This window comes from Salvelinus namaycush, chromosome 9 (assembly GCF_016432855.1).
Source record: "Salvelinus namaycush isolate Seneca chromosome 9, SaNama_1.0, whole genome shotgun sequence".
NCBI classification, from domain to species: Eukaryota; Metazoa; Chordata; class Actinopteri; order Salmoniformes; family Salmonidae; genus Salvelinus; species Salvelinus namaycush.
This window is the reverse complement of record NC_052315.1, coordinates 48,390,712-48,406,166: the sequence shown is the minus strand read 5'-3', so window position 1 is coordinate 48,406,166 and position 15,455 is coordinate 48,390,712. Positions and strand designations below refer to the sequence as shown.

Sequence of the window (15,455 nt, the reverse complement as noted above, 5' to 3'; positions counted from 1 at the left end):
GTGCATGTTCCCTATTCCAAGTTGGATACGTTTCCTTATTACTCATCAGGGAGCATTGGCCATTGACAACTCCTCTCCAGTGCACTCTGCTCTGGGCAGTTCCTTTTCCTTATACCAGAGTCCATTACTGTAATGCAGTAGTAGGAGACAGGGGGGTGGTTCATGGTGGAAAGGATTCCCCCTCGAAGCCCCTTCTGTCTGTCGGTGGTTGGTAATGAATACGAGTGGATAAGCGCTAATGCTAATAATGCATGGCGGGTAAATGATGGGCTCTAACTCCGCACGTCCCGCTGCCCCAACACTAAATTATCCTCAATTTGCATTGGTCTGTTTGGTCTAATTGAATTAACATGCTAGGCTGGCGGCTGCCTGCCATGTAACAGTAAATATGCTGTATGGACTGGCTGGACTATCGGTCACAGAAAAGAGAAAGTCTTGGGCTAGTGAAGAATGTTCTATAGGTCCATGATGTTCCCTGTTTCCCTCCCATCGCCAGATATCAGTCATTGTTTAGATGACGGAGCGCCGCTACGTGCTGGAAGAAGAGCTCTGAGGATAGAAGTTCATCACAGTACGACCACAAATAATATCTTTGGCCCAAACTCTCTACATCTCGACACTGCACTCCTCTTGCTACACGAGACCAAGCTTAAGGAGCAAATTATTAGTAACTGCATTCTGCAGCTTAGGGAGAGCGAGAGAGAGGTGCTGGGTCATCATTCACTCATCATTCATTCAGCCAGTGTGTGTGTGTGTGTGTGTGACTATATAGAGTGTGGTACCCAAGGGTAGCTGCATTGTTCCCCAGCAGGATTCACAAAGGCCCCCACAGCCCCCCGGTCTGCGTTGACAGATCATTTGACTATTCAAATGAGCCACGGACACCAAGTTGTGCCTCGGTGACAGAGAGATAGAGAGAGGAAGCGAAAGAGAGAGAAGGAAAGAGAGAAGGGTGAGTGAGTGAGTGAGTGAGTGAGTGAGTGAGTGAGTGAGTGAGTGAGTGAGTGAGTGAGTGAGTGAGTGAGTGAGTGAGTGAGTGAGTGAGTGAGTGAGTGAGTGAGTGAGTGAGTGAGTGAGTGAGTGAGTGAGTGAGTGAGTGAGTGAGTGAGTGAGTGAGTGAGTGAGAGGAATGAGAGGAGAGAGAGGAGAGAGAGAAGGGACAGGTGGAGAAGAGTGTGGACAGGGAGCGAGAGGGGAAGAAGAAACAATGGGAATACAGGGTAAAGGGAGAGGAGGGTTAGAGAGAAGTTTAGAGTGGGCCCCATCACCAACAGGGGCTTTTAGACCCTGTACTTTTCTCCCTCAATGAACTGAAACGCTCGTTCCCAACGAGGGGTGGGTTTAACACTCCAAAACAGAAATGAATATTATTCAGCCTGACTGAGTTCCTCTGGCGTCTGTTTATATGATGTGTGAAGCTGTTCTCTGTCCGTGCTCAATGCACCCATGCCACCCTGGGTCACCATACCTAAACCATACACACACACTCACACACTAACCCCTAACTCTGCCTGGCATCCGGAGGGCACGCATCGCCCCAGACCAGCTGCCCTCGGAGCGCCAGGGTCTAATCCAACATTATTGTCAGCTTCTCTAATTCCCCTGACACACACACACACACATACCCATACACACATACACAAACACACACACGTGCCTTCCCTTAGCCCAAGTGTCACCCGTGGGACTCTCAGAACATAATTATGTGTCCCTACCCCCCTAACAACACATGCACACACACATGTACACATTAATGAACCATGCATACACATATAATATACGCAAGCTACGTATATTGTGTGGGGGGCCTCCACACACAAACAAACACTCGTATACGTACATGCGTAATTACTCACACACAACCCATCAACACCCCTTCCAGACTCTACAAAACATACATATACACACACCCCATTACAACCCAACCACACTTGCTCATTAATAAGTACACACACAAACAACAGTCAGTGCAAGCTGTCAGGGGGCAGAGTTGTGTTATTCTACTAAAAGACCAGCTGACTTTGTGGAGAGCTTTGCTGCCCCACTCAAGACATCAGCAATAACAAAGTGTGTGTGTGTGTGTGTGTGTGTGTGTGTGTGTGTGTGTGTGTGTGTGTGTGTGTGTGTGTGTGTGTGTGTGTGTGTGTGTGTGTGTGTGTGTGTGTGTGTGTGTGTGTGTGTGTGTGTGTGTGTGTGTGTGTGTGTGTATGTATATATATATATATGTCTCTGTCTACTCTAAGCAGTAGCCCCCAGTGTATTTTAATGACTGAGTGAAGTGAGTGTGTAGGTGTGTGTCTACTATTAATAGTAACACAGCCCCGGGCCTCCCGAGTGGCGCAGCGGTCTGAGGCACTGCATCGATGTACTTGCTGCATTACTACAGATCCTGGTTCGATACCGGGCTATGTCGCAGCCGGCCGCGTTAGGGAGACCCATGAGGCGACGCACAATTGACCCAGCGTCTTCCGGGTTAGGGGAGGGTTTGCCCGGCCAGGATGTCCTTGTCCCATCGCTGACACGGTCGACAGGTGTACGGTGTTTCCTCCGACACATTAGTGCTTCCGGGTTAAGCGTGCATTGTGTCAAGAAGCAGTGCGGCTTGGCGGGGTTGTGTTTCAGAGGACGATCGGCTCTCGACCTTCGCCTTTCCCGAGTACCTACGGGAGTTGCGGCGGTGAGACAAGACTGTAACTACCAATTGGATATGACGAAAAAGGGGATACAAAAATAAATAATTATAAATAAAATAATAAATAGTAACACAGCCCAAGCCCAGTGGTTTTGTGTGTCGCTAGAGCCACTGGTGTGTCTACTCTAAGGGAGCCTGGCCCGAGGGTCAGAGTAGGAGTATGAAAAGGACATTAGACCTCTCTCTGCACCTTGTCTGTACCCAGCACGCGGATTACACACCCCTCTTGACTCTGGCAGGCCTCACACACACATACACACTCATGTAGACACACACACACTCACATGGGTCGCTAGCGGGCCCCGCGGAGCAGCTAAACACTGAGCCGCTGCTGCCATAGTAACCCTATCGCCTGGCCGTTGTGTTGCAGACAATGGCCGGTGTCGGGGAAAAAGGTGTACAGTGTCTCACATATCCCCCCGGCTTCTGTTTTACTGGACAAAAACATCTTCCTCAAACTTGGGAAAGGTTTGGAGACCAAAAACCAGTTGGGAGTTCACCTTTCTTTGCCTTAAAATGTCTCTTTCAATTTCAAATCAGAGCAACAACAAAAAATTGAGAGTTAGAGAGAGAGAGTAGAGAACATAGTTAACCTCGCTAAGGAAATCGTTTGCCATGACAAGAGCGTGACTATTCTTCAAGACTGTCTTACTGTGTGCCAAAGAAAATCCCTAGGTCTCTCGGATAATAGCAATGGGGCTTCAAACACAACTTGTCAAAACACCCTTCCACTGTCCAATTACGTCCCCTTGATCCTCAGCGTTACCTTCACAGAGTTCCGTGGAATGCTCCGGAACCCTTTCTCTTTCTTCGTCTCTCCCTCCTACCGCTCAGCGTTGCTTTTACAAACACTCCATAGGACCCTGTTTGTTTGCTATCAAAATAATCTCCCCTGGTCCTGTTTTCGGAGCGGTTCTGTGGTGATCTCCGTAGTATCCTGGCTTGATGACATCTCAATCTCTGGGAGTAGTAAGAGAGAGAGAGAGAGGTCCCAGACTTCGGACCACTTCCCATGGACTGTATCTCATGTGGTTTACTTGCGTGAGACTCGTATCTAGAGGTGCGGACAGCGGGAGTTATGATGGATCAAAGTTGTTGGCCTGGAAATTCCGGGCAAAAGTAAACACACACACACACACACACACACACACACTGTAGACACATGAAAGACGGTCCATCCGTCATCTGCCCCCCCCCCCCTCACACACACACGCACATTATACCTTACCCACCTGATCTATTTTCACTCTAGGTAGTCAGTCCTCTCCTTCTCAGACGTCAGATATTATTCTTCTCTTCTGAAAGAAAGATGAGGTTCTTGTAGAGTGAATCAACTCCGGCCTGACAGCTCAGCACCGCTGGCCCTCTGCAGTACAGCTGTGGCTTTTGGCATTATGTACATCCAGAGATGTTAGCCAGCCTGAGCCTTGAGGATTGTCTTTTTTTTTTACCCTGGATTTCCCTCTGTAGTTGTCTCTCTATCTATTCTGTCCTTGCTATAGCCTTGGAGCTAGTTGTAGCCAGTCCAACCTGGTTTGGCTTATGATGGATTCAGGTATACCGTAGCTTTGAAGCTGTACTGTTGTTTGTTTGTCTACCAGCCAGGACTGTCTTTTCACCTTGGAGCTAAACTCGCCTGTAATGGCCTACTCTACTTTGTCTGTAATGACTGCTGGAGACAAGCTGCTCGCTTGATTTATTACTCTCCCATTGTTCTCCTCAGCTTCAAAGCTCGCCTTTGAGGTTTACCCCAGACATTTCAGTGTTACACATCGCAAGCAAGTCACCCTGACATAGTCCTCATATGTAGTACTTCATTTACAGAGAGTCTCTCTTTGGGTGCTTAGTTAGTTGGCTATCCCTCGCTGATGCACAGGTACCATCAGTCAGTGTGGTGAGTGAGTTGATACTAATTCCAACTGGGTTTTAAGATCATTTGAAAATAAATGACCCACTTGACCTGCATCACTGTATACACTACTCTCTCTCTCTCTTTCTCTCTCTTTCTCTCTCTCTCTCTCTCTTTCTCTCTCTCTCTCTCTCTCTCTCTCTCTCTCTCTCTCTCTCTCTCTCTCTCTCTCATTCTCTCTCTCTTCCTCTCCCTCTCCTCCCATATGGGTTTTGGGCCAGTGTTGTGTTCCTTACTGAGTGTTGTGTCTGGGCCCTTTGGAGCGTACAGTGAAACAGTAGATGCTGCCAGGCCGGGCCAAGTGGAGTTGGTGTTAGGGGCCCCAGCCTGGATCTCTTAATCAGTAACCCTCTGCCTCTGTAGTCTGTAGCTAGCACCCTAAACTCTGTAGCTGGCCCCGCCTGTTTAGTCACGGCCCCCGCCTGCCAGCCTCGGGTTTCATAAACTATTGATGACCGACGGGGGGGGGGGGGGGGGTCCTTGACCTGAGAGCTTGTCTAGCTTGACCACACCACCCCCCCTCGCCCTACCCCAAGCTTTCTCCACTTTAATGACTGGTGACCTCTTCTAATGGTTTAATGATGACGACTTAGGTTACTTTCAAAGCAGAGAGTAGGGTGGCCAAGTGAAAACCTGCACAGGGTTGCCTTTGCCAGACAGTGGTTCTGGATTGTGGCCTAGTGAAAACAGGCCAGGCGCAAACACACTTACAGAGTAGACTTTTACTCTATTACTAATGGAGAAGACTCTTGCATGCCTTTTGGGGCGAGCTAGAGAGAGGGAGACAAATAGGGAGGGGGAAAGCAAAAGGAGAGAGAGAGAGAGAGCAGTGAGCGTGTGTAACGTCATGGCAGCCGCACCGGCACGCATTCCCAATGTGTTTCCCATGAATTCCTGCCACGCACACAAACACACACACACTGTGCCAGCCACAACTCTCCATTACGAGCAGGGTCCGATGAAAGAGCAGATGAGGAGGCTTAGGGAGCCCTGCTCTCCATCCCTCTCCCTCCCATTTACCCTCATCTGACAGGGGCATGGGGGGGAGGTTAGGGGTCTTGGGAAGTGCTGTGGCTCATCAGTTGAGACACTCTGAATGTAACTAGTTAAAAACCACTGGCTGTACATGACATATTTCATGCAACCGTATGTGATCCACGTATCTTATGTTGTATGTGTTTTCCTCCCCGTGTAGAGTTCGTCAGACGACTCGTTTGGCTGTGGGAAGCATGAGGAGGGCTACCGTCTGGAGGTGACCAGTACCATGGCCAGACTAGACTACTTCAGCGGTCAGTTCAGCAACGTCCTGCTCACCTCCATTGCCGTGGCGACCGCACAGGAGCAGACCGTGGCCAGCCTGGGCACCGCAGACGGACGCCTCATACAGGTAGGGGGACAGGGGGCAAGAGGGAGTACTGGCAAAGAGAGGGGAACTGTAACACTTTACTTAAACAGCCTTACGAGAGTGAAAGCAGTGAGAGTGTGAAATCACACACTCACTCAATGGAAAGGAGGCAGCATGAATGAGCCCTTTTAGTCCAAAAATGTCCATGAACAGCAAAGAGTTGGTGCTGTAACCTGCTTACCCAAGAAAAAGGAAGGGGAAGAACCCAAAGCTAACTTTGAATTATTCATAAACAAAAAGTCAATTGAGCTCCTGAGTGTATACAGAAGGCTCAAACCTGCAAAACTGCCTGTTGGTGCCGTGGCCAGGCAGCACAGTCTCCCTTTCTTATTGTGCATGTAAATGGGGCAGGATGTTGGTACGTGACCAGTGAAACCTGACATTTTGGGAACACAAGGGGCCGACACACAGGTGGCAGCCAGTACAGGGGCAGGTTAGGAAACACCACAGCTGGGAGGAGGGCGGCTTCCTTCCTATTTGCTCAACACATGACCCCTGACCTTGCCTCGCCATGCTTCCACAAACCCTCCTGCTGCGTTCCGTCGTATGTACCATCTGAGCAAACAAACCACGTCTGGTTTTGACTATTAAGTACAGCCATTGGTGGATTTCACTTTCCGCTTCCCATTTGTGTTTGTAGGCCCTCAGCAGCGGTCTCACTGTCTCCTATAGAGACAGGATTTACTCAGGAGATGGCTCAGTCTAGCCTGGTCCCAGATCAGCCAACATCCTGCCCATTTACATGCATAATGCATAACCGATCTTGGACCAGGCTAGGTTGAGTCAGGTCAGGTGGAAGTGGAACACTGGCGGATAAGAGCTTTTGAGTGTTGCTCTGTCTTGCATGCCCCTGTAAAGGAAGCTCTGTTTGGCCTCAAACTCTCTCTGATGTTTTATGAGTACTTTCAGAAAAACTGTGTTTAAAAAAGTCACGGAAGAAGGATGGGAATGGGCGAAAAGGCGACGACAGCTGCGCGGAAGCAGGGTTATGAGCCGAACTGCCCGTTAATGGCAAGCGCCGAGCTTCGATGACACGTTCCCTCGCACAGCATTTCTCTCTCTCTCTCCACCGAGTCCCCGCAGCTGTTGGCATGTTTTTTTTCTCACTCTTTTTTTTGTTGTTGGTGAAATTTCTAACCTCATTGTCTCGGGATGGGGGTCTGGGAAGGAGAGAGCAGGAGACCAGCTGTCCTGAGAGAGGGATGCAGTGGACCTCATGGGGGGGGGGGGGGGGGACTTTAAGAGACGAGGTGAAGGTAGGGAAAGATTGGTAGAATGGAAGAGTTGTAGTACGAGAGAGAAATATGGGTCCGAGTGTAGAAAAAAGAGGGAGGGAGAGAGGTTGTAAGGTTGAACGATTCTTATTAGAATCCTAGGAAAGGCCTCTGTCAACTGCCTTTCTTTCTGTTTACCCTTTGTTCCCAAGGAAAAATGCTCTTAGCACCAATGGAGAGAACAAAAGAGAGAGGATAGGAGAAAGAAAGAGAACGCTGTGCTGTGTTGTGCTGTGTGCCCGTGGTCTCTCCATTCTGGCTCAGGAAATCTCTCCCTATGGTTCAATATCACTGTGAAAATAGCACAGTGGCTGTGTTTATAGGCTAAATTCCCCTGTCTAATACAATAAGCTGTAATTCACACCACTATTACCTCTGGAGAAAGAGACTAGGCCATTCAGTCTTTGGTTGTAGCTGAAGAGTGGAGCAGGAAATAGTGTTCCCTGTGAGAAAGGAGACATGCCATTCATTGACTGGCTGAAGTCTCTCACAAAGAAGACATTGGTTTTCAGCTGCAGCGTTTCAATGCTCCAAGGTGCCTTGTCAACAAAGGACCTTGAAAACAGGCGTTAGTGTCCACATCTGACTATCTGACATGACTTAAGACTAAGAGGGTAGCAGCCCCTCCTCATAATCTTTACTGAAATGCAACGGTCATTTAAAGTGAGCAAAGCTGACACGCACGTGCACACCTTGCAGTCACACACCTGGCGGAGGGCCATAGTCAATCAAGAGATAAGCTGGAGATAGAAGGAGAGGAGGGGTGGGCGGGTGATACAGTGGATGATATAACCAAAGTGTTCCTATGTCAACCAGGACATAACCACACTCTATTACAGCCCACTGTTATGTTTCACTCCAACCCAACCAGTTCTGAGCTCCAAGCCTGTAATTGCAGCGTAACCACCGATGATGTCACTCCAGGTGTGCGCTGCACTGCATCTGTGTGTAGGAGTGTGTATGTCCGTGCATGCGTTTATGTGTGTGTATGTGTGTGTGTGTGTGCATACGGGCGTGTGTGTGTGTGTGTGTATGAAGGCGTGCCTACGTCGGCGTGCGTGCGTGTGCATGTGCGTGTGTGTGTGTGAATAAGACTTCTGAAACACCTCACGACATGTCCAGGTACAAGATGCGCTCTTGCTGCTCTCTTGCCTTCGGGCAATGTCTTTTGTCCCTCCGTCTCACTGTAGCTCCCTCCATCTCCATGGTGGTGAAGCGCTAATCTGCCAATCTGTCATCTCACTCTCAATATAGCAGCATTATTACCCTCCACACAGTAGTGGGAGTGGCTCGCCGGGCCCATACAATGCCAATGGAAAAAAACACACACTTTGCATGTGAAGTGAAATATAGTTCAGTGTTACTGTGTTAATAGGCCCTCACAACTAGATAACCTGGTCTGCACCACAAGATTCCATGACGTTACCTCTTTGTTACCGTATTCTATTCTATTGCAACCTTCAATCTTGTACGCCACCCGATTAGTAGAAACAGCAGAAGATTGACTCAGCACTGAACAGTCCTACGAAATCTCCATGCCCAAGTTCATGTCAAGTTTTTTTTCTGGATCAAAAAGGCTTGGAAGGGGCCGTGGTAGGGTCTGTGGTAGGGGCGCGGTCGGCCTGGCGGCCTGGCTGAATTTCAGATAACATTTTAGAGGCTGTTATCTTGGTGGTGTAGAGACATTTTCGAATTTTTAAGCCAATTTCCTGCATTTTTACTAATTTCTCCATGGAGCTGAGTGAAATGTTTGCAGTTTGAAAGCTAATTTCCTGCAATTCTACACATTCTGCCGTGCTGCTGAGAGAAAATGTTGCCCTTTTAAAGCACATTTCCTGTGATTCTATTTATTCTCCCATGGAGCTGAGATCAATTTTTTCCACTTTTAAACTTTTAAAGCTAATTTCCAGTAACTCTATGCATTTTGCCATGGCTAATGCTGTGTTATTTTGCTCAAACATAATAACAAAATCTATACTGCTAAATTCATTGTTTTGGTAATTGTCAATGTTCCCTGACTGTCTAGCTTTTATTTTGGTGCCTGTTAGTTATCAAAGATTATATTATTTAAAGGCCCAGTGCAGTCAAAAACTAGATTTTGCAGTGTTTTTTATATATTTCCACACTATGAGGTTGGAATAATACTGTGAAATCGTTAAAAAAAAAGAGCTGTTTAAAAAGTCCACCTGAAATGTCTGCCTGTTTTGGTGGGATGGAGTTTTAGCCTGCCTGGGGACATCACCAGGTGGTAAATTAGTAAATTGACCAATAAGAAAGAGAGTTCCAAACCTTTCCCAATAACAGCTAGTTTTCAGTTTTCCCCTCCCCACTCAGACCAGTCCCAGACAGTCCTATCAAAATTCTTGCTTTCAAAATTGCTCTTTGCTAAGAAGCTATGTTTGTTTATTTTTGACCATTTTAATTGAAAACAATCACAGTAAGGTACTTCAGTGTTACCCAGAAATTATTTGATATTGAGATAAAAACTGCTGCGTTGGACCTTCAAAAATATATAGGTCCATTATCTTTTCTACATACTTTATATTTGGTTTTAGCTGTTTAAGTTTACACTGAAAGAGTTTTTCCCGAAAATGTATTTCTACACTGTATGGACTTACGCAACCTGAAGAAGCGCTTAGGCAGTCTGCCCAAGTACAGCACCGACAGTGCCTTTCTACATTATTACATTGCTTTATTAATAACTGAGGTATGTGTGGCATCTCCGGTAGACAGGGGTGTTTTTCATTATTAAATGATATAACTCTGTGTTTAACTGAGCTGGCCTGGCCTCTGTCTTCCCCAGGTGGTGGTTTCCCGTTCCAAACGCAGCACGCCCCATGTGGACTTCCGTCTGGATGACTCGCGCCCCGTGTCCCCCGAGGTGGCTCTCCTGTCCCCCCAGCGCCACCACGGCTCCCCCCAGCGCAGCCAGGACGGCTCACTATTGTTGGTGACAGGAAATAAGGTGGGTAGACAGTAGACACAGGGGAGGGAGTATCAGAAGACATGAAGAAACACACACACACACAAAGACACACAGTGTGTAATGATACACTCAAAGACACACACACACACGCGCGCACTGTATCGACACACACATACTTTATATTCATAACAGACATTCTTTACATTACTGGTTTGATGGAAACACCAGCCCCCTGGCACTAAGACACAGTGTTCAACATTGACCAGAGCCAACAGATTGTTGGAAACAATGTCCTGAAAGCTTGACATCAATGTTCTACAACAGTTCAGCCAACAGTTGAAAATAAATGTTTTCCCCGTATGCCCACATTGATCAGAGAAATGTTTTTTATTTTTTTATTGTCAATGGCCTACGTACAATACCCCATAATGTGAAAGTGGAATTCTCTTTTTTTCAAAGGTTTTACAAATGTTTTCACTTTGTCATTGTGGTATAGTGTGTGGATAGGTGAGAAAAAAAGACTTAATCACTGTTGAATTCAGGCTGTAACACAACAAAATGTGGAATAAGTCAAGGGTATGAATAGTTCCTGAAGGCACTGTACAGTATGATGTTTTTACAATGAAGTAATGCATAACTATATAATATTATAATAGTAATGATATGGTATTTTAGCTTAGCAGATGCTTTTATCCAAAGTGTCATATAGTTATGTGACCAATGCAGGAATCAAACCCACAGCATTCATATGTACCAAACAAACTTGTTTTTGCTTAGTCTGTATTCTGACTGGCTGTCGTGTGTACGCCCAGATCACCAAGGTCCCTCTGATTGGTCCTGGCTGTGAGCAACAGTGGATGTGTAGTTCCTGCCTGCTGGCGCCAGGTTTTATGGGATGTGGCTGGTGTGACGGCCGCTGCACCAGGGCAGCCCAGTGTCACCCAGCGTCCCTCTGGACCCAGGACTCCTGCCCTCCCGTCATCACCACGGTAACTAGCCAGTTCAAGTTAAAAAAAGCTTTGTTGTCCACAAGCACAACATTTCACAACACCCCCTATGTCACTCCCTCTGACCAAAACACTGGGACTATTGTTGTTGTTTTGGTCTTTATTGTGAGAGTGCCTACATAAACAAAGACAAGCTGCTAGTGACTAGTGTCATCTGAGGCCATACAGGTAACTGCCAAAATAAAGGAAACACCAACATAAAGTGTCTTAATAGGGCGTTGGGCCACCACGAGCCAGAACAGCTTTAATGCACCTTGGCATTGATTCTACAAGTGTCTGGAACTCTATTGGAGGGATGCAACACCATTCTTCAATAATAAATTCCATAATTTGGTGTATTGTTGATGGTGGTAGAAAACGCTGTCTGAGGCACCGCTTCGGAATCTCTAAGTGTTCAATTTGGTTGAGATCTGGTGACTGAGACAGCCTTGGCATATGGTTCACATCGTTTTCATGCTAATCTAACCATTCAGTGACCCTGTGGATGGGCGCATTGTCATCCTATGGGGGCATAGCCATGGTAGCCAAAATAATGCCCAAAATAATGGCCTACGCAGCGTTTTTAGACATGACCCGAAGCATTATGGGATGTTACTTGCTTAATTAACTCAGGAACCACACCTGTGTGGAAGCACCTACTTTCAATATACTTTGTATCCCTCATTTACTCACATTTTTTAAATTATTTTGGCAGTTACCTGTAGCTAATTGTACAGTATACTATATGCCATATACCCTTTTGGTAAGTATGGAAACAAAGCTCCCACTAGTAACCTGGATACATTACACAGTGACACAGTGGGATTTGGCTGTGAACAAGCTAGTCATGTCTTTACTGGAGAGCTTGTAAGCGACTCCTCCATTGTTGTTTAAAGGTTGTCTGCCTGGTCGCTTGTCGTTTCTAGTGTGTGGTTTTTACACTTGTTTTTGGATACCAGTTGTCTCTGCTAAAACCAGCACCTGGATCTAGAAGTAGAGGGTTTTCTCTTTCTTTGTCATCTGATTGTTTGGAGGTTGTTTGAAGGATGTTTAAAGGTTGTCCTTGGGTTGTTATTGTGTTTGTGTAGATCTCCCCAGCCAACGGCCCCCTGGGAGGGAGCACCAAGGTGACGGTGTGTGGGAGGAACTTTGGCTTCAACAAGACGGAGAGGTTTGACCACACGCTCATCAGCCTGGACGTGGCCGGAGCACCCTGTAAACTACTGAAACGAGAGAGCAACAGCAACAGGTGAGGGAGGACGGACGGGGATTGGGGTGTGTGTGTAGGCGGGGAGGGGGGGGGGGGGGGGTAGTGCATGCATGCTTGTGGATGAGTCAGTGGGTGGGTGGTGTGGGGTTGTGTTTGTGTGTGTACTGTTAAATCATGCGTTGGGATAAGGGTGAGGGTAAACAGTTGAATGAAGAATGTTAAGGAAATGGCACCATAGAATGAGGACTCCAAGTGCCGGAGCGCATTCCCACATTGCATTGCATTCTGCTCATGACTTCACTAAGTGTTAAATTGGTGGGAGAATGGCTGCGTACAGAATTTCACTCTTTCCAATCCAAGAGGCCATGCCAGACAACAGCGTTTAACTCAAAAGCCCATGTTACCAAACATCCCCCCCCTCTGATAGTCAACTCATTGTGTAGAAGATTGAACCCCCGAAAGATGGCCTCTTTGTGCTTTTCTGCAGCGTAGTAAAGTCATCATCAAATTAGGTTAACTGCTTGCTTACCCCAACAAGAGTGAGCACACAATGTTTGTTGTTGGTGTCCTTGTGCCTCTCTTGCGGGATAAATCATGTTTTATTGAATCGTGTGTGTGTGTACACGTCTCTGTGTGTGTAGGTTGGTGTGTGTTCCGGCGTCTCCTGTGAACTCGTCTCTGGCTAGTAGTGTGGTGAAGGTCCACAGTGGCAAGGAGATGTCCCAAACACAGGGATTCACCTTTGTGGTAAGAACTGAATGCGGTCTCCACTCACAATCACAATGTGAACTCAGTAGACAGCAGTCATTAACCCTGGTCCTGGAGAGTTAAAAATGCAGGCGTTGGTTCTCTCTCTAGCTCTCCACGACTACAGTTGGTGCCCACTGTCATAGACACTGTAGGTACAGTGTGTCAGATGGATGGACGGATTGATTACTTGCAGTCACTGACTGATTTGCAAATGAACTGTAATTGTGGTTGTTGTTGGGTTTGAAGTGGTGTCTACTCCCCTCCCGTCTCGCACAGAACCCAGTAATCAGGGAGATCTTCCCTGCATTCGGTCCTAAGTCAGGAGGCACCGTGCTCACCATCAGAGGCTCTTTCTTAGACAGTGGCAACACCAGACAGGTCACTGTTGGGAACGCAACCTGTGAGATCCTGAGGTGAGTAACATCATGTTTCTGCTTCGAGTAAAAATGCTTGTGTGTGTGTACATGCGGACAAATATACACTGTATTTAACAGGTTTGGGTTATTATCCAAATGTGAGGAATTGTGTTGTGTGTGTACTCTTACGAATATGCCGATGTGTATTTTGTCTCTTTCTCCAGTGTGTCAGTTACCATGGTGATGTGCAAAACCCCTCCCCAGTCGGCCCCGTCCCTCCAGGCGGTGTATGTGAGGGTGGACTTTGTGGTCCGAGAGGCTCCTGTACTCTTCACCTACAACGAGGACCCTCTCATCTCCAGCATCCAGCCCACACGATCCTTCATCAGGTACTCGATATTAGTTTGCTAGTTCGTCCGTTAGTAAGGAGGAAGGCAGGCCGCAGAGCAATAGCAGGGGTAATAAGTAGGTGTCGACAGAGGCAGCTAGGGAAAGAGATATAGCTATTTTTTTATCCATAGGAAGAGGTTCCATAGGATACAGGTGTCAGAGAGGGAATGAGAGATTGTAGGGGGGAGTTTATGAAAACAGAGAAGTCACAGAGAGAAAGAACAAGTAGCAGTGTGGGGTATATAGAGGAGAAGAGAAAGTGAGAGAGACATTCATAAAGGATAAGTGGGTGAAGAGGGACACATGAAATACAAATCTATTCGGCTGCTGGTGGGCAAGGAGACCCCCAGCTCCGCTAAAACCATTGGCAACCATGTGCCGTTTTCAAGGGATTGTTAAATAAATGTTATAACTATTTGGTTGGAATGTCATCACCTCTCGAAGAGCATAGTCAGAACTACACCTTTCCCATTATTCCACATCAATCATCAGAGTTATACAGCAAGTAACGCATGCTTTTAATGACCAGAAAGCATTGATTGAGCATGTATTTTCAGATGGGTGAGGGTAGCCTATCGATTTGGCATGTAGCTAGCTAAGCGAACAACATGTGTCATTTGGCTCCCTCAGAGATTAGACTTTTGTAAAGAACTTGACATCGGCATTTCTTTGACTTGGTAACATTGCCAGTCGGATTACCGTCCTCACCTCTATAGATGGCAAGCAAATCAAACGATATTTGGATGTAGCCTTCGAGCTTTGTTAACTGTTATTAGCTAGCTAGCCAATTTGACGTGGTCCGTCAATAAATGGAGCCTATCATGTCTGTCAGCAGCAATCGTGATTAAACCCTCTTGAAAACAACGTTGAAAAGGGGATCGAACTTCGCTAGGAAGGCCAACCTTTACAGTTTATATCGTCAGATACGCCCTTCTGCTGCTTGACAGGCAGATCTCACAAAGGATGGGAAATGAACGTAAACCACTCATAGCCTACTTGTCACTTATACAGTAGTTCACTTTCATTTGACTGTGTATCACTCAAATATCCAATTAATGGTGGCCAATATTACTGGATGACTTGATTTTTAATGATCGCTGTAAGCATGCAGTTACTTGCTGTACGACTCTGATGATAGAGCTAAATGTGCGCAATTGTTCTGCATGGAATAATAATGCATTTGTAATTATGCCTATGTTCTTCAAGAGGTGATGATTTTTGCAGGACAGTTGACGTTTATTTAACAATCCCTTGAATACGGCACGCGAGTGACTAATCACGAACAACCATTTTCTCCATGGAGATCACACTGTGTCTTTATTCATGGCTACTCTCTCTGTGTCCCCAATAGCGGAGGCAGCACTGTGGTGGCCCAGGGCTTCTACCTTCACTCGGCTTCCCCGCCTCAGATGGTGCTCATCCCCACAGCCCAGGACGGCAAGGTCTTCACTGTGGTCAGTGTCTTAACCTTTATTGAACTAGGATTGAGGTTTAGGAAGACCTCTTTCCCATTGAGTGTCTGTCCGTCTGTTGAGGCGACCAACCGGAGATCTTCCA

At 46.9% G+C, this 15,455-nt stretch overlaps 1 protein-coding gene across 1 annotated transcript in view; it reads left to right on the top strand.

Moving 5' to 3' along the window:
* met (MET proto-oncogene, receptor tyrosine kinase) overlaps nt 1–15,455 on the top strand; it is an 84,647-nt gene that overhangs the window by 21,610 nt on the left and 47,582 nt on the right. Inside the window, exons 3-10 of the mRNA XM_039001589.1 lie at nt 5,797–5,988; nt 10,084–10,245; nt 11,019–11,195; nt 12,281–12,441; nt 13,044–13,149; nt 13,429–13,565; nt 13,733–13,897; nt 15,250–15,352. Of these exons, the coding sequence (XP_038857517.1) occupies nt 5,797–5,988; nt 10,084–10,245; nt 11,019–11,195; nt 12,281–12,441; nt 13,044–13,149; nt 13,429–13,565; nt 13,733–13,897; nt 15,250–15,352 (1,203 nt within the window). The remainder of the gene's footprint in view (nt 1–5,796; nt 5,989–10,083; nt 10,246–11,018; nt 11,196–12,280; nt 12,442–13,043; nt 13,150–13,428; nt 13,566–13,732; nt 13,898–15,249; nt 15,353–15,455) is intronic.